We start from the raw sequence: 25,788 nt of genomic DNA, 5'->3' as shown, positions 1-25,788 counted from the left end.
ATACGCTGTTTTTCAGTGCCTTACAAATTGACAAAACCCCAGCCAAGAACTCAAGGTCAGCTTGCCACCTTTTCCAAACACAGGTGAAAGGTGGGGAAAAAAAATAAAATTTAATTTCTCATCTGGTAAGGTCTGGTTGGATTTAGGCACAAAAATCAACTTGTTTATGATCAAGAAACAATAATGGTCACGATCAAAGAAAACTAACTTTGAATGTCGGTATGAGTCAAGATGGATTTGCAGTATCTGCTATCAATATATTTGGCTATTTTTTTGTTTGACCACTGGCGTTGTTAGGGGCGATAATGAGCGGGCTGCTGCCTCCAGCATTTCATTGGTCTGTAAATATTAAAGCGAGTGCAAAAGCCACAGTTTGTCTGGCTTTAGTTGACGGAAGAGTGCTGACACACAGAGCTGAGGCTCTGTTTACACCCGGTATTAACATGCATCTTGGGTGATCCAATCACAGCTGGTAGGCTCTAAGCACAGGTGTGAATGCAACCAAGGACAAATTGACATATGATCGTTCAGACCATATTCTCAGGTGGTCTGTGCCACATATGGCTACATTATTTCAGCAGTGTGTCTGTCAGGGTGTTCTGGGCTACACTCAACTGACATCCTGTAAGTACTCAAATTACATGTTTGGAGCAGGCACAAGAGATGCTCTGTGGTGCGCTGGGATTTCATAACTGAACATTGAGCAAGAAGCACACTTTTGCTCTCTATGACATTAGCATTAATGTTTTTTTTCCATCAACTGTGAGATTTCCACACAGTTAGAGAAAGTAAACATGAGCATCCTGGTCACAGTTTAATAATATCCCAGCGCACCATGGAGCATACCTCATACCTCTGGGCTGCTAATAGTGGTAAGATATGAGGCTCATGTAGGCCCGATATGAGAGTTTAGGTAGTTAGAGCTGTTCACTTGTGATTGGATCACCTAAGAATAATTTAATACCAGGTGTTAACAAGCTGGAACAATCACCAAATACCATTCATGCAGCTGTATTAAGTTTAGCCTCTTTTGCTTTACTCTAAAATGTTGTATCTATTACATAACCTATGGAAATATCTGTCAAATTCTTTCCTTTGACTTTTGAAATTCCTGTTGGCATCACACAGCAGCAGGAACGATATGGTCTGTCTCAAACTGAGAAGTGCTGTATGAATTTACAGAACAAGAATTTCAGTGTTGTATTATTGTGTTTTAGCACTTGACAGTCAGTGCATCACAGTGCTTTCTTTCTAGTCCTTTAAGAGGTCTGTCTTACCAACATGGAACCGGCCCCGTCAAAAATAAACTGGTTCGGAATCTGAAAAGTTGGTTCCCAGCTGGATGAAAACCTTGATTACAATGGTTCCACTCAAAACTGGTGGAAATGCAGCTAGCACCCAGGTTCCAAGGATCTTGAATGGAACTGGTTCAAGAACCAGAGCTTATTAGGTGGAAAGGGGCCCTTCAAGAGTCGGTTAAGTTTTTTTAGCCTCTGAATAAGTTGTGGATGGGTGCAACCAAAGACGACATCCATGTAGGATTTTAGATCTTGGTTATTTCTTTGTCTGGTGTCCTGTTTTTCTGTAACATGTGTATTGTGTGTTACACAACAATTTACACAATTTCTCCTCTCCTCTTCTCTTTACTCCTGATCTACTGAGGCTGTATCAGCTTGCACGGACATCTCCTGAGGTCTACGACACTTAATAACTCTCCTGGGGGATTCAGCCTCTTGATCTGTAAGTATTTATCATATATCTTTATTTTTACAATCAGCAGGCACATGAAAAGGCAAATATCTCCATAGCCTCATTATGAGTAAAAGCAATCCATTTTAATTCTAGAAAACCTGACAATTGCTATGCACATAAAAAGCATTTATAAAGAATATATTGGAGATCAAATTTTCCCAACAATACAGAGCTTTCCTGCATATTTTTACTCAGTTTCCTATAACATGACTAAAATTTGTCATTAACCATGATTATGCTATTTGAGTCCATCTTCAGTCTTTGGATCGGCAATTGGGCTGGGCAATAAGAAAATACAAAACCAATCAATAACCAGTTATTTGTCTTTAACATGCATGTTACTCAAGATTAAATATCAAAACCATACTCAATGTATGTTGTTTTAATATTCAATATTTTAACATTCTTTAAGCCATGTTAAAACTGTATGTTGCCTTTTCTCCTTATGTAAATGTTAATAAATATTGTTCCATATTATACATCGTGGTCGAAGTGTTGGTCTAATGGAATGTGGGTTCTTGAAGCATGAAGTACTTTATCATGCACTACTCACCATTTTTTGGCACTCTATAATAGAATTTGTTTGTTACTCATGCCATATATTTATTCTTTATAATTAACATTAATGGATGGAAGGAATTAAGTTACATATTTTCAGTTACGTTCTCACTCCCAACTCGTTAAATACGCCAGCTTGGTCGGTGGCCCTTTACTTCAAACTATGATCCTGAAGTCACTCCTCTAAGATCAGTTTTGCACTTGCAGGGGTCCTCAGTCAAGTTAGGAATAAATTATATATGCAATGTTTAGGTAGACTTTCAAAATAAACTTGGGTACTTTTAGGAAAAGACTGGTTTTGGATGAAAATACATATTATTTATTGCTATTGTTACTTACAAAAGTTCACAGACAAAACTTGTGTACGTAAGCATGTAACATAACATTAAGTAACTTATGTCATGTCTAAAAGAAGTTTAAGTTTATTTTTGGTTTCACATGGGACACGAACCCCAGTCTCTAGGTTGAAAGACCACTGTTTGTTCATGTACATAATTCTGGTACTTCTGTCATGTCTTCAAAAGAAGTTCATGTTTACTTTTGGTTTCATATGGAAAGTGATACTCAGTCTCCTGAGTGAAAGTCTTGTGTGTACTTGACCCATTTGTCCAACCCACACAAACTTTCTTGCACTTTATACTACACCACCTGTTCCGTATTTTTTCATGTTTGTAATCTACATACAGAAGCATGTTACGTAACTTATGTCTGAAAAATAAGTTAATGTTTACTTGTGGTTTCTCCTGTCTCCTGGGCAGAAAAAGTCCTGTGTTTGTTGACATATCTATCCAGCCCACCTCACCAACCCACGCAAACCTCCTTGTGCTTTATACTGCATCACCTGACTTCAACAAGCACATATGTAGGCTACGTTACTTACGTTACTTGCATGTACATTCACTTCATGTACATGACGTTTGTACATTTTTACATGATGTCTTTGAAAGAAGTTTATTTTTGATTTCATATGGGATGGAATCCCCAGTCTCATGGGTGAAAGTCCTGTTTGTTTGACCCATCTATCCACTCCACCTCTTCCATATACTGACTTTTCAAAAAATATTGTTCTAGGCTTTTAATTCATAGGGCAGCTGAAGACATGACAGGAAAAGAGGAGAGAGAGTGGGGTAATGACATGCAACAAAGGGCCATCAGTGGGAATCGAACCCATGGCCGCTGCAGAGGACTCACAGCCTCGGTACATGGGGCAAATACTCGGAGCTACCTGACCACCCACATGTAGACTTTCTGACACTGTATACCATGTGACTTCAAAAGAACGCTACAGGGGCGCCTCGAGAAATGATACTATAGGGGTCCATACAGTGTCATAGTTTGAAGCACTGACCAAACTGCCCTATTTGATGTGTTGGGAGTGAGAACTGGTTTATAGGGTTATGGTTATGTAGCCTGTGAAGGTCCAGCATATAAGTGTTGAATTTCTACAGATCAAAATCATCAGCAGACAATCCAAATTAAGTGTCTCAGTTATTGGGACCAAGGTGTGTTACAGTATTAAAGATATTTATTTAGAATAGCTGGATGTTTTGCACTGTTGTAGCTTCAAAGGTTGGATAATTAACCCATGTAGCACACATCTACAACTAAATTCTGCTTACAAAAAGTCTTTGTAAGTGAAATACTGTTATTTCTGACAGCTAATGGGACAGAAGACCCATTGGCAAAAAACAGAGCAAAATTTTAGATTTAAGAAAAAGCTAAGATTTATGTAATAATGAAAACAAATCACCACTCATTCCATTTGACTGAGGCTATTTCTGTTGGTTCCCAAACCAACTGAGCAAACTCATCCTCCACCTGATAGGCTAAAGAGAAGGTGGAGGGCGGTGACATTTTAAAAAAAGCACATTTCCGTTTAAAAGAAACAACATCAACATAGAGAGCAAAATGAAACTTGAGTGTTAACTTACTGGAGTTACAGTTTATCCTGATACAGTCTAGATGGGGAAGAATAAATGACAGATGAAATTGCATCCTTCAAGGTTACTGCTGCAGACATCCAAAAACAAAAAGTCCACCCTTCCGGGGACGCACACATGCAGGAAGGCAGCCATTTTATTCCTTTGGTATTTATACTTAACTTTACGCCAAATTACCATGAAATAAATGACAGATTTCAAACAACAACATTAATAATAAATAAAGCAATGCATGGATTTATAGATAGAAATATCCTGCTTGATAAAAGCTGCTTTTCTAGAGCTTGTGCTCTTTCATTACACATGGTACCAGAGTTCAAATTTATTAAATGTTTATGCACAGTATTTACAGTAAAATGGCCACTTGTAGTACCAGCTACATGAGTTTTCCAACCCAACACCGACTGTTTGACTTTAGGTGTAAATATTCAGATTAGAAAAGGTCAAAGTCTCTGGCTCCAAAGCCTCCACACCAACAAGGTGGTGGCAGCCATTCATTTTAGAGCCACGGATCTTTGAAAAGTCAACACTGATATCATTTGATTTGGTGTTAAAACCGCAAAGTTAAAATTTGAAAGTGAAGATCTGATGTACCTGAGGCCAGAATAACTGCTGTATGCAGCTGTGAAGGCAGTGAGGGTTGATCACCATGTGGCTGGTGGGTTTCATGTGTCGTCAACCGCAACAGAAAAGTGGGAGCAAACAGCCACGATCCAATCAGCACCAGCACCATGCAGAGGCACAGGAACCCCAACCGTCACATCTGGAGTACTATCCTACAGCTACATGTGTCGCTAAGCTAGATCAGAGGCTAGATCTGTAAACATGTAAACTTTTACACAGATGAATATAGGCTAAGAAATCATATGAGCACTGACCAATTAGAACTAACTGAAATCTAGGGTATGATTTCTATGAATTAATATAATTACTAAAGGATTTGTCTAAAAGTGTCCACTAACTTTGCTTGCTTTTCATAATTTTTACTAAACATATAGTATATGTGAGATATAAATTGAAGTGTGCGACTCATTTGTCCTTGTAGCAATCTTTATATATTATGATTGGAAGTGTTTGGGAGTATTTGGGGTCTCAGCCAGCTGTAGGTTTTGCTGGGCTCTGTTCTCGGGCTGTTCGCCTGACGGGCCGCAGGCTTAAGGCCTTTGAAGGGGTGAATACCATCTTTTGACAAAGCATGATGGGAAATGGAGTTGACAGGTAAACGTAAAAAAAAAAAAAAAAAACACTGAAAGAAAAAAAAGCATAGACTTCCATAAAAGACACCATCATCAGCAAAGAAAAGAAACCACCCAGAAAAACAAGAAGGTGACAGAGAAATGACTCAATGTCAGACAGAGAAATTACTGATAAAGACAAAAAAAGTTTCTTCTAATGTCCTGTTGGATGATGGACTGAAGATCAGTGGGCATACTTGGTGGAAATTACCTCTTAGAAAGTCTCAGCACACTTTGTTCTTTAAAAAGACTTTATCAGAAACTAGACTTTAAAGCCTAGCATCTCTAGATCACAATATGTATTCTGCTGGTTGTGCTGTGACTGTCTCAAAAGTTCTGTAGACAAGAAGATGGACATGACTATGGTTTGTCTGTTTCAAAGATGGGCCAAACATGTTTACCATTGAAATAAAATATATTATGATGGTATAGCCATAAGTTAAGATATTATCCAGTAAATAGTTATATCAGGAAGCAGTCCAAGGTTATCGGTGTGCACAAACTGCATTAACACCCATGCAAAAAAGATAAAAACTCTCTTAACTATGTTCTAGAAATCTTTAAAGTATTATAGTGATGAGTAACTGATCAAAAGACTGCACAAAAAGATAGAAAGAGAGGGAGAGGAGAGGTCACTGCTCAACGGTAAACCATCTCATGGTGAAGGTGGAGGTGTGGAGGGCAGATGAGGGGAATGGGGTGGGGGGTGGGGGCATACGATACCTAGGTTGACCGTGAGTTTGACGCGACTCCCGTCCAACTCCAGCCTGAGCGTGTCGGCTGAGTCTCGGGAGGTGGTGGCCATGAGGAGGCCGTAGGCCCGCTGGGAGCGAAAACGCAGGGAGACGTCCTCGGCCTCGGTGTGCATGATGGTCGGCATCACCACCTTCATGTACATGCTGCCGTCGTAGGAGAGGATGGAGGCCTCTGCATGAGACAGGCAGGAGATTAGAGAGATGTTAGCCACATAAAATAAGGTTTCAGTCAATATTGTTAGCTGGAACCCAATACTTTGTGCAAATATTCAATTCTGCATTCTAGTCTAGCAGTTGATCCACCACTCTGAGCCCGACCATGGCTTGATTAACCTGCTAAGGACCTTCAGGCAAAAATTAGCTGACAAACGCCTGAAGAAATGCAAGTATTAAAACTGGATTTTGACACACTTCAATATGAGGCCTCAAGGTCAGGTAATAAATCAGGATCCACCTTAACACCATAATCATGTAACTTGAAATGTGCTTTAGTTTAGCATATTCGAAACTCAGATCAAGCTGTCAACCAAGGCAGTGCTGATTAAATATGGATCAAAATGTTTTCAGAAATTTATTTTAGCGTACCATTTAGCTGAAATACCACTCAGCTGCCATTTTGTGTCATGCTTTCAAACAAAGGCTCCCAAAACTCACGTAAAACTAAAACTATGCAGTGTTGATCAAATATGGATCAAGATTCCCTGGTTGGAAACAGGCCGAGCACTGTCATGACATGACATGACATGTTCTGATTTGTCATAGGTCCATCCAGTTGGAAGAGACATGTTGACTTGCATGTGTTGATAACACCCCTTAAAAACTGAAAACTGAGAGGTTCCAGACGAATTTGCATCACTGAATTCTAGTCTGGCTATGTATTCCCAACACATTTGCAATTAAATTAACACAAAATATCTAACAGTTGCCTTTGATTGTGCACGAGAAAGAATGCAAACACATAGTTAGGACAAGGAAAGAGCCTATTTCACCCACCTGCACCCCTTCAGCTGTAATCGCAATATTAATTTTTATAACCCGGTCCCGGGCCAAGCTGTGGGTTATCTGCAGTGCCCCAATCACAACCAGTGGGTCATTTCAACATCTCTGTTTGTTTCTCCAACCTGCCAAATCCATTATTTAAATAGCAATGTGCCAGAGCCAGACACTCTTAAAGGGAATCAGAAATGACACTGGTTTCATTCACATTATGCCCAAACCACACACCCATAATTAATCAAGAGACTAAATACAACCTCTTTGCCCCTTGTGCTTTACTTAACACCCAGATTATGCCCTGGCAAAGTGGAGTTGGACATGCACTAAATACCCTTGTGCCATGCAGTTTGGACCGTGTGCTATAGATCATCACATCTGTCAAAGTATCAGCTTCAGGTGTGTAATAGCATTATACCATTAGGATGTGACTGGTTTGAATCCATTACAGTTCAGTATGTATACAAAGGGCTTTGCTATCTGTCCTGTAACTTGTCATTACTTGTCTTTGGTTGCCTGTACTGTGGGAAGAAGATTAATAACTGTTCCAACCCGGTTGATTAAACAGCATATTTAAGACAAAAAAAAAGAAATTTCAACAGATACAATTACATAGCAACTAGGCAAACTCCATCTACAGAAGAAGACCATGTGATATGATTTAAATCTCTACTGAATGGACCCTGCAGTGACATTATTTTAACTAACAATTGTCACGGCAGCAGAATGATTTGGTGTTAGGTCCTGGGGATTTAATTACCACTAAGCCTTATGGCTGTACCAGCTACTGACATACGCTGAATGGCTTCGGTTGCCAACAGCAAGAAAGGCTGCATCCTTAAGCTTGACCTGCTTCCCACAGTCGCCCAACTCTTCCCCCGCAGGGTCTCTCATTTGCTGGTGGTTGGGAGCCAGCCTGTTCTGATTCTCTTCTTGTGTAGCAAACCGTGCACTGAGCTCCGCATTAGATTTGGTTCATTTAGGTTGACAAATAGATGCAGACAGAAACCCAACCAGGATACTCGGGATGAGATTTATCATTCATTGTCCGTCACTGTTTTGATGAAAAAAGGTAAGACCTTCCTTTTTGAAGCTTGGCAACCAATCAGAAGTGCTAAATGACCATGACAAAGCAGCCACTCTTAGATGCAACATTTTTTGTGTATGTTAACTGACCAGTGACTTCACACTCATGCATGGTTGCTTCTGCACATACAAGCAAACACAAAAGTGTGGAATTAGCAGCAGCAGAAAAAGTGAGGTACTATTACAGAAAGTCTGCTTCCACTGCCAACAACAGCTAATCCCTGCCAAAACATGAAGTCGTACAGTGTACGCCTCATTTATTTGGCTCCGGGAGTTGCGAAATGGCCATCCCACGAGGCTCCTTTCAGTCCGTGTCCTCATCTGACTCTGTGAACTGTCGGCACACTTTGTCTGCACTTCACATTAGCTGTTACACCATGCTGTGCTCTGATTCTGCTCCCCTTTTCACAGACATTTGGATATGTCTATAGTGGTGAGTGCAAGGAAATTATAGAGCGCTTAAACTCACACGTACACACACAGAGAACACATAGCATGATAGACAGTTTCTGTACGTGAGAGTGTGTGTCTAACTTGCATTTGTGCTGGGGGATGAAAACCGAACAGCTACTGAGCTTGCATGTCAACACATCCGTCTCCAGGACAACTGAGCGAGCTCTATCCACTGATGAAGACTGTGTGATATGGTAGAAAGCTGCGGAAAATGCTAAGTGGACCTTGACTTGGGACTGTTTTGTGAAAGATCAGTATGTTGTGTGTTCTGTCCATTACTTTTGTATCAGGAATTGTAATCAACATTCAAGTTAAAAAGCCCTGACTAAAATGATGAAGGTGAAGGCCATGGTTGCATGTTACCTGTCACTGTCTCAAGTATACTAATATTAAATTTAAATGTGAGTGTTTTGCTTGTTTGAGCCACTGCCTAATGAAATTAATATTCTGATATAACCGTTTAGAATTGTTACATGCTACTTTCATCCAGGCAGTATATATTATAGTCTGCAAGTGAAACAGTCAGTAAATCAGAATTTTTAAGCAGTTTTCATGGGACTTTGTTATGTTAATTCACATTTCTTGTGCCTTTCATACAGTATGGGGGAGCATTCCACTCTCTGTCATGTATTCATAGTGTCCAAGCAGGCATTCACACACATTCACAGAGATTTTCAAAATAAAAACCCCAAGTACAGCAGGTTATTTTAGCACTGATGACTCTAGAAAGTATGAAATAGTCTCCACATCATGATAAACATGGGCACAGACACTAACAGGTGCATAGCGAGGAGCCTTGAAGGGGCTGGATTTTCAAAACAAAAGCTGCCAAATGGTATCAGGAGTGTACCAGTGTGCCTGGGCATGGCTGGGTTTTTTAAAAAAATTTAAATAAAAGCCACTGAATGGTGACAGGAGTCTAACAGGGGGCTCTGGGATAGGCCAGATTTTCAAAATGAAAGCCCTAGATGGAAACAAGTTCTGTTTGGTGGGTGGGGCCAGGGAAAAGAAGCTTACTGCAGGCTACCTGACCACTGAACATGTAAAAAGTAAAAATAAAATCATTATAAATGGGCACAGACACTAACAGGTGTGGATCAGATAACTGGACTGTATTGGGGGGCTCTGGAGTAGGCCAAATTATCAAAATTAAAGCCCCAGATGGAAACAAAGGCTGATTTTGTGGGCGGGGGCAGATAAAAGGAACCTCACAGCAAGCTAAGTTACCACTGATGACTTTAGAAATAAAATGCCTCAGACGCCTCTGATGGGACAGATTTTTCAAAACAAAAGCTGTCAAATGGTACAGGAGTGTACTGCTCAGGAGGGAGGCCAGATTTTTAGAATAAAAGCCCTCAGATGGAAACAAGGGCTTGTTGAGCAGTGAGGTGGGTAAAAGGAGCTTACAGCAGACTGTGTGAACTTCACATATAAAAAAAGAGGGATATGTGAAGCATCAGAAGTTGCAACTATTCTCTCTTGAATGTTTCTTTAATAACAAGCAAACTGCAAGTCAGCTGCAAGTATTTCAGGTCTGATTGCCAACCATTAAAAATGACAAATGACAAATTACTTTTTTATAGCTGACAACTAACAAAGCAATGCATAAGCCTAGTAATTGCTTATGTAAGGTGTTGACCACCTGCTGTATTTATTTTTTAGAGTTCTGAGAGATCTCCAGGTGAAATCTTGAGACTTGAGTTAGATCCAGTCAGTATGTTGATTCCATGTCTCACAACATGTGGACCTGTAAACACACAAAATCAAACAATCCCTTTTCTTCTTTATTCTGTCTCTCTCCCTCCCTCTGTCCAGCTTCTTTCTCATCTTGGTCTCCGTCAGCATGGAACGTATAAAGAGCTGGTGGTTTTCAAGTCAAGTGCAATACGAAAAAACAGCTTAAACTGCATCCGCTGCTATTTTAAGACTGTAATTCCTCACCAGAAGAAAAAAAAAATTGCATTTTATATATCTGTTATTTTCCCTTTTTCTTCCCAGTCTCTGTCCCACGTCATCTTATATTCAGTTGAAAAACAGGGCTGGTTGTTGTTTCCTTGCACTCTGTTGGTATCAATCAGTGGTGATTATTTTGTCCTGTCACAATGGCTTAATATGATAAATGAACCAATAATATGCTGAGACATTATGTGTCCTCTAAACGCCCTTTGTTCAGTTTTGGTGCATGAATAGGAAGCTGTAGTTCTACCATGTGTCCACACAGTGGAGACACAGCCCATCTGTCTGCAGGGAAACATCTGTGTAGTGGAGCAGGAAGAGAGGAAATATAAAGAGGGGAGGAGAGGTTAAAGATAGAAAAGGGAGAATAAAGGACGGAGCCACGAGTGGGAGAAAGTAAAAACAGCGTACGTGATGACTAACATAAAAACCAGAGGCGGTGTGATAACTGTGAGCTCAATATTAAACATGCAAATTATATAAAAGGCAAAGATTAAACTACAAAGATTAAATGAATTCTCACATTTTTGACTCTACACACAAAAATTTCACGCAGCTCGATCAGCAGGTTACAATGAGAGGAGCGCCTCAGCTTAATGTCTATGAAATGAACTGTCTGAGCCGGGACTGAGACAGCAGCTTCCATCACCATGGCAACCTTTGATTGCAGCTGGGGGAACACAGCTGATTGAGATTTGCTAATTAGTGCAGTTTGATGCACACATACACATATACATTTTGTACATTTTTCATGGTCTAACTTTAGATTATGTTGCACCAAACTTTAAAATTAGCTTAAAGTAATAGTTCATCAAAAATGCATATTTTTCCCCTGGTCTGTGGTGCTATTTATCGATTTAGATTTTTTTTTGGTGTGACTTGCAGAGTTTTGGAGGTATGAGCCATAGAGATGTCTGCCTTCTCTCCAATATAATGGGACTAAATGGCACATGGATTGTGGTGCTCAAAGACATCAAAAGAATATATTTAAAAATCATCATTCAAGATAAACCACGTAACTTGCTGTGAGCAGTTTCATGTAGGAAGTACTTTCTTTTTCATAGAAAAGTAAGTAGTTCTGGTAGATTTTAAAGTAGTTTCGGTAGATTCTACTGCAGAAAGAAAGCAGTTCCTGCTCACACCACGGTCTGTGGAAACTCACAGCAAAACAATGTGGATCAGTGTTTCTCAACTTTTCACACCATGTACCACCTCAAAATATTGAGCTCTGCAAGTACCAGCTGACTGTTTTGCGCCATTTAATGCCGGCAGGTGCCGTAGACTTTTAACCGGTGGTTCTTCAGCAGCCTCCAGCGGTCGTGTTCAGTTTACTGTCGTCCACACGGTTTTCAACGCCGCTGCTTGAAATATTCTGCTGTTGATCTGCATAAAAGTTTGTGCTTGAAGCCATGATTGCAGTTTCTTTGAAGCATTCATTTTCAGTCTCTTCATTTTACCTCTGCTTATTTTCTTGCCATCACAGTTTAGCTCAGAACTCCCATCAGTCACGGATGACGTATGCTAGGTGCATGACTTTGACTATGTACTATATAAGGCTTTTGAAAATAGAATACAGGAAAGACCAATAAAAGACCTTATTTGAAATTAGATTTTGGTGATCTCATATTTATGATTTTGGGGTGAACTGTCCCTTTAAATATGATAACTCAACACTGATTTTTTTTCATTTCAGGCAGGACTTGAATCACAGTCTCCTGGGTGAAAGTTTTATGCTTTTATGCTTTACCACCTCAATATGTGGACTTTCTCGCTCTTTGTACTTCTCCTGTCATAATTACTATGTCCACTAAAGTTCACCACCAAATAATAAGCAATAATGGGTTGTAATTAGCTGCCTGTGCAGACTTGATCGTCAAACAGCTGCCATCAACCACCAACACATTTTATGCTACTGGATGTTGGGGACCTGTTCAGTCCACGCAACTCTTTCTACTGTTATTTGGCAATATTGCTCCATTAATTTGGTCAGCAGGTTTTCCTCAAATGAGAGAAAATTTGAGCTACTTTGCTGAGCCAATGAGTAGGCCAATTATGTAACTATTTGGCTAGCTAGCAAACAATGTAGTCTAAGGTTTTGTTAAGGAATACAGAGCAGCCAAAGGTGAATGTTTTCACCCCTTCTTTTGTACATCACCCAAATTTAGATTTCTTAAAATCTATTATTTTTAATATCAGTAAGCAAGCATCTCCATAATGATTAAACTCTATAATTTCAGTTTGTATCCACAAACTTGGATTTACTAAACTGAGATTAGTTTTTCATTGTGCAACAGAGCTGTGCTTAAGTTATTTTATTTAAACCTAGATTTGTTAAGATCTGATCAAAACTTAGATTATGAGTCTTTGAGTTTTATTCAGTTATTCATACTTTTTGAAAGCACTAACTCCAAATAGGGCAAAAGGGCCTCAACAGGAGTCTCCTTGTAGACTGGGTTTTCAAAATAAAAGCCACCAGGCACTAACAGGGCTTCAGCAGTGAGCCTCAGAGGTGCAGGATTTTCAAAACAAAAGCTGTGAAATGTTAACAGAGTGTAGCAGGGAGCCCTAGGGGAGGGAAATAAAAGCCACCAAATGGTAAGAGGAGTATACTGCTCTAACTCTGGGGAAGGGTTACTTGAGCACTGAAGACTTTAAAAATAAAAATCCCAAATACTTTTTCCTTTATACACATGCAATTTGTACTCTTAATCTCATGCAAATCCTTATGCTATGACTCCCATTTCATCATCTTTCATCTTACACTACATTTTACCCTCTTTATCCCTTTCCTACTATTCCAACTCCTCATACTCATTCAGATGCTCCTTCATACAAAGTTAAGCCAGCAATGCAGTTTAGCTCCCAGCTGTACAGGAAGCAATGCAGTTTGTCATTCTCCATCCACTTCAGCTCCTTTAAATCCTTACACTATAACCCTCATTTGAACTCCTTTGACTGCTTACACTATATTTTGCATCTTTCATCCCTTTCCCAGATTTCCACTATTCATCCTCCTTCAGATGCGTCCTCATACAAATTAAAGCCAGCGATGGAGTTTAGCGTCAGCCAGCTTTCGTCACCATTTGTTCAGATATTGCCTCCTCTGGTTTTTAACTGTTAACAGTTTCAAACCTTTTCCAGGTTTAGTCAACAATTCAGATCTACCTCTGTCACTCACATACATGCCTACACACACATGAATACAGGAGCTCACAGATTTGGGGTTTAATTTATAAAACACTGTGTTGAATACATACTAAAAGTGTACATCAGCACAACAGCTGAAAATGGCATCAAAATCACAATCCACCTTGAAATGTGTGCATGTATTCACCCATGCCTAGAAATAATCAGTTGTTGTGGTTGCTTTTATAAAGTAAAAATAATAATATTAACACATTTTATTCACTTAAATGATTTTAGTAGACCCTAAGTGCTAGCAGACAATCATGCAAATCAAGAAAGGAGGCATAAAAGCAAGTAAAAATATATGGTGAAGCACATAAAGAATGAAACAATCAGCATAAAACACTTGTATGATCAAGCAGTGACAGAAAACAAGATTCCTAAGATTCCCTCCTGGTGTTCAAAGCATGGGTAAAAAAAAAGTATGTTTTAAGAAGTTTTGAGAAGTTGTGCTGCATCCAAATTTCAATGTCCCTCAAGCAAGCAGAAAGGATCAGGTAGAAGTCAGTCATGCCAGGCTTGGTTGATATATAAACATGTGTATCATCTGCATAGAAGTGAAATCCTAGTCCATATTTCCTAATGATATGACCAAGAGGCAGCTTGTAAATGCAAAATAGCAGTGGGCCTAAAAAGATGCTTTGTGTTATTGGCGCTGATTGACTCACTCTCATGGTTAACAGACTCAGAGCGGTCTGTCAGGTAAGATGTAAAGTGGGGCAGGGCAATATATCGTATATATTATCAATATATTATATTGTACTGTGATATAATACTGAATATTGCCCTTTTGTCTGATTTTGGATATTGTCATATTGTGATATGACATAAGTGTTGTATTTTCCTAGTTTTAAAGGCTTCATTGCACTCAAATTATATAATATATAATTCTGAACTTCTAGCTGTTCTATTATTTGCCTTTACCCACTTCGTCATTGTAACTGAATTACTGATGATTATTTATCAAAACTATCCAGAGCTGCAGTGAATAATTAATTAATTATAAAATTATATAATAATTAAATTAATCACCAACTATTTTGCTAACGGATAAATCATTTTGAGTCAGTTTTTAAGAAAAAAATTCCAAGTTGTCTGATATCAGCTTCTCAAAATGAATAGTGTCTGGTTTCTCTAGCCCACTATGACACTGACTCTCTAATCTATGAGTCTATGACTGAATATCTTTGGGTTGTGGACAAAACAAAACATCTGGACTTTGGGAAACAATGATCAACATTTTTCAAAATTTTCTGACACTGTGTGGACCAAACAACCAATCGATTAGTCAAGAATATTAACTTACTAACTTAACTGATAATGGAAATAACTGGTTGTTGCAGTCCTAAAAATATCATTGGAGTTATATTTTGTAAATGCACCAACAGTCATCCCTACAATATTGTCACAATATTGATATCAAGATATTCAGTTACAAATATTGTGATTATTGATTTTGTCCATATTGCCCAGCCCTGGTGTAAATCACATCAGTGCTTTTTAATTGTTGTGCTGAGCTGCATGTCAGTAAAAAGAATTGGGTGAAAAGTAATGAAAAAGTGAAACATGGGTTAGCAATTGTAAAAAACAACAAAAGAAAAAGCAAACTAACAAACAAACAAAAACCCCACAAACCAAAGAAGTTTTGATACAAGCGCTTTTGAGAAGTAATGTCCTCTGTGAAGTCATTATCCATTGTGCTCTGAAGGTTCAGGATTTAGCTCAGCTAATATCTAAAACTTATTTTTCTAACTTTTGAAGCCATTTTCTTGGTTATTCATAAACGTCCATCCAAACTCACGCGTCTTCAAAGCCGTTGTGACTGATCATGGATTAGGTTCATCAAATGCTCCATTAAAATACGCAACAGTTAATTCCTGCTGAGGACAATCCATGTTTTTGTGCTTCAGCAATGAAAATGTCATTCTATGATGTTCCAAGGTGAAAATAAGATTTAATTAGCTGAGTTTTCTTCATTTTACAGGAACTTTGTACAACTAATAGGGGCAAGCTTCCTAGTAGAGACACAAGTTAAAAAAATATATACATTCTTGCTATATGTACACAACTTAATGCACTCTAAAAATGTAGCATTAATGATGATGTGACTAAATCAATATCAGTGTCTGTTTTTTGTTCACTTGTGTGTTCAGATGCTGTACAAGTGTCTGAGTCCATGCTCAACTGCACATGAAATAAATGGCAGTGTTTGGTCACAGGGATGCCTGGGACTGATGTCTAATTGACAAGGTGTCAGATTACAGCACGGTGAAATATACACAATTTAAATTCTCATTACAGCTCAGGGCTGGGCTGTCAGATTAATTCTAACATGTCATATTTCTTGGATGTAACTGTGTGTGCTAGTGCGTGTGCATATCTGTGTGTATGTCTCTGTGTGTGTGTGTAATGACCTGCGTGTGAGACAGTCTCAATAGAGTGTGTCCAAAGGATTGATACACTTTTAACTGACTGACCTTGCCACGTTCACACCACCCAGAGGAAGACTTAAATGCATTTTGTTTGCTCTGAGGATGCTGCATATGTGACCAGCTCGCTTTTCCTGTTTTATTTTGTTTCATTTTTGTGACACAGCAGAAAAATGAATTCTCTGACATCTGATTACACCTTCACAATGAAGATCAGGGAAAATGAAAGACAAGAAAGATATGAAAGACAACTCAGCTGCTGGGTGGAGCAAGGAAATACACGACTGTAGAGAGAACCAGGCCTGTATTTGAAACAGGCCTTTATTTTAATTAATACCATGTTTTTATTTGATCTGCTCCAATTTTAACTTGTTCATTCAAACTCAACACTTCCTCCATGTTTACTTGCTGTCTTGATAATATGAGATAATTCTATCAGTACATCTTGAGTTGTGTCAGTTGTGTTGCATTGTTGCATTCAGGGTTAAGTTGCTGTCAATAAAACTCACACAGCACAACAGATGTTTCAGATCAAAAGATTTTCAGCAGTTCACAGGGCATGATTAATCCCTTTCTGGCATGCTTTTACATTTTATATTTTAAATGTATGCACAAGATGAGACAGATATTGACAGTAATGTAAAACCTAGTCTTGTATCTACATACTTGTTGTACCAGCGCTGGATAAAGGTCTGGCTGTATCCATTATCAGTCTGTAATAGGGAGGAAAAACATCCTGGGTTATTTATAATTTTAGGATTAAAATGGCTAAATCCCTGCAAAAGAAAATGTAACAGCTGCTAGGATTTTTCAGTTCCAACCATACTTAAAAAAAGGTAGTGAGGTAAGTGAGGTATGAGTGAATTAGTGAATGACACTAGTATTTCTGTTGAAAAAGAGGAACTTAGATGATCATTGTGATCAGTATGACATGACTGGGGTGTTTTTCTAATGGATTATGTGCTGTATAAATTAGAGCTTGAGGTCTGTGCCTGAAACCAACGGGTTTGGGTCGGGTCAGGCCTTACTTCTCACATATTTCATGTGCTAATGTTGGGTTTGACTTGTACTATATTTATTTATTTATGTATTTATTTTCATTTTTCTCCCCCATTTAGTTGTTGCCAATTCTAATTCCCTGCATGTATTGTCCCTGTCACTGAAAACTGCTACTGTTTGGTGCATAGCAGGGAAGTCATTGAGAAAAATGTGGGGCTGTAATAGGTTTTGGGCTGAAATATGCTAATGATGGTTGGGTCGCAACTGGCTCAACTTTTCAGTCATGATTAAAGCAGAAGTAGAAATCATGGACTCATGATGAGTTTGTCATGTGAACTATTTACAGTATGTGTAATTTAACCTCATCAATGTTTTTAGCACCCTTTATTAAGGACAGGTGTTTATTTGTGTTGGCCTTCAATCAGATTGACACAAACCTTCTTTTTCATTATTGGATTACCTGATCTAATGAGAATAATGCTCAAGAAAAATATAAATCCAACACTTTTGTTTCTACTCCCATCTCAGATTTCTTCTATGCACATGAAAGGTTTATTTCTCTCAAGTTTTGTTCATGGTTTTGTTAAAATCTGTTTTAGTGAGTACTTCCTTGCCAAGATAATCCACCCACCTGATGGGTGTGATATGTAGAGATGCTGATGAAACACGGTGATCACAGCGAAGGCCTTTCTTGGACTAGTAACAAAAAAGGACACTCTAAAAGTTGCAGTTTGATCTTGAGAAAAAAAAAAACAGTGATTAGATACTGAAGTATGGTTATTTCATATGGGGCTAAAGATCCCTAATGTTTTTCCCAGGTGGTCAAAGTCATGACCAACCTTACTCTGCCTCTCATTGGTTTCCCCTGATAATCTTACCCTAATCTTAACCAATCACCCATTGTGCCTTAACCAAACTAACCCAACCAAGGAAGGCAACCAGCCAGTCAGAATTTTAGATTTTTTACTTCAACTCATGAAAAATGGGAACAAAAACAAAAGCATTGTGTTTGTATGTTTGTTGAGTATGTTAAACTGACATTGTGGTATTAGGGAAAAGACAAATAACAGCATCACTACTTCCAAAGTAATGAAAAGAACCAATTGTAAAAGCATGTTTCCTGGACAAGATTATCAATAATAATAAATTATTAGTAGATGACCAATGAAATGTCTACAGTTCAACAGCTGCAGTCAGTCCAATTGGAAATGACATGACAATAATATTAAGATAAAGATAGACTTAATCGATACCACACAGGAAAATTAAAGTCTTAAGACTAAAGTGAAAATTGTTGCTTGTTGCCCAACACAGGTGTGTCTTTGTAGTACCGTAATTTCTGGACTATAGAGCGCACCTGATTATAAGCCTCATCCAGTACATTTTTAAAGGAAAAACCATTTTGTACATACATAAGCCGCACCTGTCTATAAGCCGCATGTGCCCACATTGAAACATGAGATATTTACAAAGAAAGACGGTACACAGAAAGAGTTTTCAAAGTTTTAATAATATACCTTAGCTTTTCTTTCCAAACAGTGCCTGTGACGCGGCAGTAACACAGCAGCAATACGGTAGTAACACAGCACTAAAAGGGCTGGTTAAAAAAACATACCGGTAAAAGTCACTGAGACGCGGCAGTAACATAGCAGCAACACGGTAGCACAGCAAAGTTACATTAAACTTGCGTCTTCCTCGACACATATATTCCACCTGTCTCACTCTTACCTTTTCTGCTCGAGCGCCCCTGGCGGCCGTTAGAAAAAATGCATAAATTAGCCGCATCATTACATAAGCCGCAGGGTTGAAAGCGTGTGACAAAAGTCGCGGCTTATAGTCCGGAAATTACGGTACTCTGTCATTATATGTATCATAAATGTTGACATAAGTCTGATTAAATCAGCAAAAGGTAATGCCAATGAATACTTGTTTCCATCCGCTACCGTTATGCGATTATTAGAAGTTAGTTCATCAAGATAAGGCGTAGATGGCGCCATTCTACTCTCGGAAAAATCATTACAGCAATGCCGAAGAAGAGTGCTGTGAAAACTGTGAAAAACAATGTAGAAAACAGGATAGAAATATGACATTTCTGTTCAAAAAAGGCACCTCAAGTGAGTGCAAAAACTTTTTTTGCAAAATAGTTCATAAAAAATAATGCCATTAGCCTTTTCTAATCTGGTACTTTAAAACGTGCATAAAAATATGTTGATGGAAACACAGCTATTGTAATCATGAAGCATAAATCTAACTTTAATTTGCAACCTACATGTGTCCTTGTTCGATTGTCACGTTATAATAGTTATAATAAAAATACTACGGAGTCCACTGGTTCAGGTTTCTTACAACTGCTGCTGTTTGAGCCAAAGGTGTGATTATTTACAAGCAGACCGTTCTCTCCTCTATAAATCCATTGCAAGTAGACCAACAGGTGACGACGCTCATGCCAAGAATAAGAGGTGTGATATATAATTCCATAAACACCAATATATCCTCAACTCCATTACCTAACTAGGGATGTCTCAGTGCTGTGGCACTTTATTCTGCTGGACAAATTGGTTGAAGTCAGAGCCAGAGACAAATGGCAGGTAACGCCATGCAGAACAGCAAACGGCACTGACGCCAAGATATAATGTCTGCTGTGTCACACACACACACAGAGGTAGTGAGTGCCCTGCACCGTGAAGAGCTTTGCAATCACAGCACCAGCTCAAATGCACAGTTGAAGACCAGTGGGTAATAAAATGTCTTCATTTTCGTACAATTCAATGACCTTAAGGAAAATGTAGCATAAAAGAGCAATATCCTCACACACATCTAAATGTATAAAGCCAAATAATAGTGTTAATGAAAAAGATAGTATGCAACCCTGACTATCTCTGGCTCCTGGTAATTATATTGCAATATTTCAATAAAATATCCCTTGCAAAATAATTCAAGGTGAAATGTGCACCCCATATCAGATTGACCCACTGATGCCCTACAACTTTTCCTTTCAAAAGTAAAAATGAGATTCAGGGGAAATTATTATCCAGCGGCACACTGGATGAAGGAAGAGAAAAATGGCTATAGATGGAGAGATATGATCAGAAAGCTGTTATTTGATATGCTAAAAAGCAGTAAGAGCAATTTGTGGGGATTGGGGATGTGTTAATCATTTTTTTTTACCTCTGATCTGTCTTTATTAAAGTGTCTGGACATCATGACAGAAAACTGGTCAGAAGGGCAGAAGGGCAGTGGAGCCTGGACTGTCCCCTTACCACCAGGTCTGGGATCTGTTCTTGTCAAAAAACAATCACAGTGTCCCAAATCTGTAATCTACAATCCTAATACAATACATTCCTAACATCAGTAATGCATTATGCTGTCATAAATATACAATAAATAAACACATTCTCACTCCCAACATGTCAAATACAGCAGCTTGGTCAGTGGCCCTATGCTTCAAACTATGGTGCTGTAGATACCCCTCTAATTTTGCATATGCAGGGCTCCACGGTTAAGTTAGAAATAATTAAAATGCAATGTCCAGGAAGACAGGAAAAGTACCTCGGTAGGTTTAATAGACAGCTCGGGTAACGTAAATTAATGTAGGGTAAGGTAACTTAACTATGGGATACCTACAGTGTCATAGTTGTGAAGTAGTGAAGCATAGGAGAACTGACCAAGCTATACTGATTCACTGGTTGAATCTGGTCTTCCAGCCATGTCAAGAGTCACCTGGACTTCACCTGCAGCTTTACCAGGATGACAGTACACTCTGGTCAGCAGATACAGTACCTAGAACAGACTCATAGAGCCTGACAGTGCACCGTGACATTGTTGCACCTAGTGTAATGTGTGGGCTTAGCCCCAGTTTGTACAGCTGAGGATACAACCCTCACTCTCTGTGCTTGCCACAAGCAGATGTTGCCTTTTGGAATGTCCTCTTCCATATCAGCGTTCTTGAACTCATGGCAATTGGGTTGTTGAGTTGGCACAACACCAGTAATCATTAACTGCCTTGTCTCACACAGCCAGACCTATCTCCACAACACAGTAGCACTGGAGAAAGTTTGGTTCCAAAATAAAGCATTCTGCCATAGGGGGAAGAAATGCCCCGGTATGTTTGTCTTTCTTTAAACCAAAAGCCAGGATGCAGTCATGGCACCCTTGCAAAACAGCGTAAGGGGGTAACTTGTTTTGGTGGAACATTTGGACCTAGGGAGGTGAGCCCTGGCATCAAAATGATTAAATGACTGCAAAAGAAAAGGTGACACCTTGTTTACATTTGTTCCGTTAGTGACCCAAGTGGTAATTTGCCATTCTTGGTGTGTAGGTTGTTAATTTGGAGGTTGCTGATGTTTCCTGAAATGTCTGGGAAATGGTAACATGCAGATAGTGAATGTTGGCTGACATAGGCAGCCAACAGCAGGCTTATACCCACAGTGTACATCCGGTGAGTCAGACTATTGATTACTCTGCCAACCCTTTCATACTAACAGATGCATAAAGTGTCATTTTGGTGTGAGCCTTCATGGGAATGTGGTGAAAATCCTGACGTGGACTGAGCTGTATTTGACTCCCTAAGGGCCTGGCCTGTTCATGGACTCTTCAAGACAGGAACAAGAACACAGCCAAACCCTTTACATGGGTGTTCTAGGAATACCAAGCATCAGGATCCTACAGCACCACTGCCATCAACTCAGAACCGAAGCCGCAAACACATACCGATAAACAACAGAATATGATGCTGTGCTCTCATGATAGGCCCTACGTTTGCATTCATGCAAAGGGACATATTTTGCAGTATAGCTGAAGCAGCTGTAAATGACTCTGCATGTGCTCAGAAAGCATATTATCTCATGACACTGTCTCTTTGTCTGTGTTGATTATGTATAAAAACTGTGTGGATGGTCTTATTAGTCATGCCTGCCTAACACCGTTATGGTATAGAACAAGTGCATTGTATCCAGAATACGCACAACATACTGCTGGACAGGCACACAGCAGTCAGGGCTACTACTGTACACTGACAACATCAACCAGGAAACACTGCCAAGGAGAATTAGGTGTACCCGTGTGTTGGTGTGTGTGTCCTGTGTGTGTTCTGTGGGCTGCCTTGCTGGCAGTAGAAGATAATGGATTTGGACAACTCACAAATAAGGACATGAGTAGCGCTGGCTGTAAAAAACAAGCTCACTCTTATCCCGTCCCTTCTCTGTTTTATCTTGTTCCCTCCCAGTAACTCACTGTCCCCTTCATTCCACTTTTTTTTATTTTTTTATCCCTTTTCTCTCTTTAAGTAGATGAGAAGAAAAGCCATCATGGCCAAAATGATAACACAACAACATGATAACAAAACTATCTTTAAACTAATGCTGGACACTCAGAAAATTGTTGACTTTCCTTGCTTTCTCTCCGTCTCACTCTCTGTCTTGTCTGTCTCTTTGATTGACAGTTAAGCAGATCTGAGTCTTTATATGCTTTTGATCAGGTTACCTCTTCCTTTGTAAGACCTAATCTAATTGTGAATCTTATCATCCCTGGAAAGAAAACTATTTCTACAAGTTAATTGTCTAATTTTCTCAAGATAACAATACACAGTTTTGGTGCACAGTGCGATCACAGTCAGGGAAGGGGTCAGTATTCTCATGGTGTCTGAAAGGACGAGCCAAAAGTCTGCATCGGACACCTGCTGAAATCTGACCTTGCGTGTCCAGTCACAGCATAATAACTCCAACTTCTACTCTCTTGCGTTACCAGTTAAACCACTTGTAGTTGTTGCAGCTGGTGCAAAATGATCATTCAGTCCCAAGCGTCAGTGATAACATCAGAGAATTATGTGCTTAACTGCTCACTCAGTGCAGCGAGGTGAAAGGTGGCTCTCTCACTGCATTCACAAACAGTTTCTGTGATGAAACTCAGGTTGTCAGGATGGATGTGTAGCCTCCTTGGATCGATACGTTGAGGTTGTTAAACTAATTGAATATGTCAGCCAGATTTGGAAATTTCAGGATCCGCTACTGGTTAGAAGCAGCTAGGGTTGCCAAAGTAGCACTTTAGACATTACCAGTCAGAGCTCCCCCAGCAGAGCTGTTAAGGCCTGGAGGAAAGTATTTTTTTGACAGGGGTCAGCAGCCAAGCGTCTTTTTTGAAAGGTGCCATGGCACTGGCCAGCAACAGACTGATGGCAGCATTAAGGTAGGGCCCGATAGTTTCTGTGATAACATAATTATGGCGGTAAACCCACAAAACAGATTCCATCAGGCCCTACATTAAGTCACTGCTAAAAGCTTCCTGGAAATATATATAGAAATATAACTATGTAATGCAATGTTATGAATTGGTCATTTATTCAAGACACATTTTTGAAAAAAGTTTGAATCTTGGAATTATGACTTTCTGGACTTGTGACATTTTCGTATAGATTGACAAACATTTATGCCATATGTGCTTTCCAAAATAAACTTAAAAAGACATTAATTGAAAATAAAAGTCCTAGATGCTCAACTTAGGCCCAATGGGCCACTGGGCTTGCGATACAGTGGGGGAATCTCTGACCGGTGTTACACAGATGTTAAGGCATAGACGATTACATCAGATGAAACCCAACAATGTAAGGTTAGACACTTTTTTAAACTATTAGATCTTATTGTTTAGCTTAAACAAACACTGAGATACCCAGATCATAAAAAAGACAATGTGTCATGACAAGTCAAGTAAATGACATGATGGTAATGCTTTTCTGACCTTGAGATGCCTGGCCCTAATCCTGGAAGAACTGCCCTCTCTGGGCCCATCATTGTTGTTGTACAATCTCTACAAATGACCTAGTACAGTATATTCCCCAGTCTCTCTTCCGATTATGAAAGCATAAGCAGTATGAATAAAGCTTCTCCTGATGTTCTCCCAGACACCTCTGTTAGAATAGATAACTCTGCAATATTTTTCCCTCTCACAGATAATGAATTACACTGCCTATGTGTGTTGCCTCCAAGACGTGACTGTGCTTCAGTCAAAGAAGACCAACAGAACCCAAAACCTGATCCTGCACCCACACAGGTTTGGACACGTTTTATACAGCCAGTCAGGTCTATTTCCATCAAAAATAAACTCACAGGGCTTGACACCTGAATCACACTCATTGAAGTACTGGAAAGGGAATTCCAGTCACTGCACCAACATCTGGAATTCAGTCAGGACTAAAAAGACACACTGGCTGGGGAAAACAAATCACCACAACACTCTGTTCACACTCTACCCACCCAGCTCTCCCTTGTTATCTCAGAAAACAGAGACGATTGTGGACTTAGAAGCATGCAGCATGAGAGACAGTTTAGTTTTCACAGGTATTTCCAAACAAACCCCACATGACCCTGAACAATTGGTAAAGGAACTCATGACCAAACAGCTCAAAATATCTGCACAGACAGTCAAAAACATCACACTGCGCCTCACACACACACCATCTGGGATTTAAGAAAACCAACAACAGACCATGGCCAATCATAGCCAATCTGGAGCACAACAAAAAGAATTAGTTCAACGACAAAGGGGAAAACTAAAAGAAATTCTGCATATATGGAAGAGACTATCTAATCCAAAAACAGTTTAAAAAAAAAGAAAAAAAAAGGGGCAACATACCCCCATGATGAAGTGTCTACTGCTCTCGATCATGCACATAATAAAGCATCATAGTAAAGCAAGATATAATGGCATGCCTGCTGAGTTCTACATACACCTCTGCTCCATTCTCAGACCGCTCTCCAACAAACTGATTCAAGACTTCCAGCAACCATGCACAAAGCCATGATTTCATTCCTGAAGTCTAACAAAGACCCAATCTTAGCACCACGTTACCATCTCATTTCTATCACTGAATGTAAACTCACTTTTTCAATAAAATAGGTAGACACTCATTCAGTTATACATGCAGATTTAATGCATTATTCATAATTACAACAGGCAAAAATCATGACTACTGGGGGGGCGGGGGGCTTTGATAGGGTAAGGGAATTTCTCTTTACCACATTTGAAAAAATTGTTAACTGTGTCAAGATGCTTTATATCTCACCCCCAGCCACTGCCATCATTGATAGATTATGACAAGGCTTCACTGTGCACCAGGGGGACTAGGCGAGGATGCCCACTCCTCCTTCCTCTATTCACCACTTTCATTGCACACTTGCAGCAGACATTCATCAGAACATCTATTTAATGAATCCAAACACACATCACAGGATCACTCTCTATGCAGATGATATATTAATAATCAGTCAAAGCAAAATGTAATTTTATGGCCACCAACCCAAATCTTCTTTCCCCAACTCTTTAATTAGTTACATCCCTTCCTTCAAAAACTGCTTTCCAAAGTATACAGAATATTAAAACTGGACAAAATGCTACTGGGGATCTATCAAGGGCTTTTTCTTTAAACCTAACTCTACAATCCATGTTCTTGCTG

At 39.3% G+C, this 25,788-nt stretch overlaps 1 protein-coding gene across 1 annotated transcript in view; it reads right to left on the bottom strand.

Annotated features, from left to right (window-relative positions):
* LOC146311340 (neurexin-3a-like) overlaps window positions 1–25,788 on the bottom strand; it is a 152,880-nt gene that overhangs the window by 92,877 nt on the left and 34,215 nt on the right. Inside the window, exons 7-8 of the mRNA XM_084743001.1 lie at window positions 6,209–6,412; window positions 4,242–4,268 (exon numbers count right to left, since the gene is read on the bottom strand). Coding sequence (XP_084599127.1) covers window positions 4,242–4,268; window positions 6,209–6,412 — 231 coding nt within the window. The remainder of the gene's footprint in view (window positions 1–4,241; window positions 4,269–6,208; window positions 6,413–25,788) is intronic.

This window comes from Lutjanus erythropterus, chromosome 18, assembly GCF_056507025.1.
Source record: "Lutjanus erythropterus isolate fLutEry1 chromosome 18, fLutEry1.hap2, whole genome shotgun sequence".
NCBI lineage: Eukaryota > Metazoa > Chordata > Actinopteri > Lutjaniformes > Lutjanidae > Lutjanus > Lutjanus erythropterus.
This window is presented reverse-complemented; position numbering and strand designations above follow the sequence as displayed.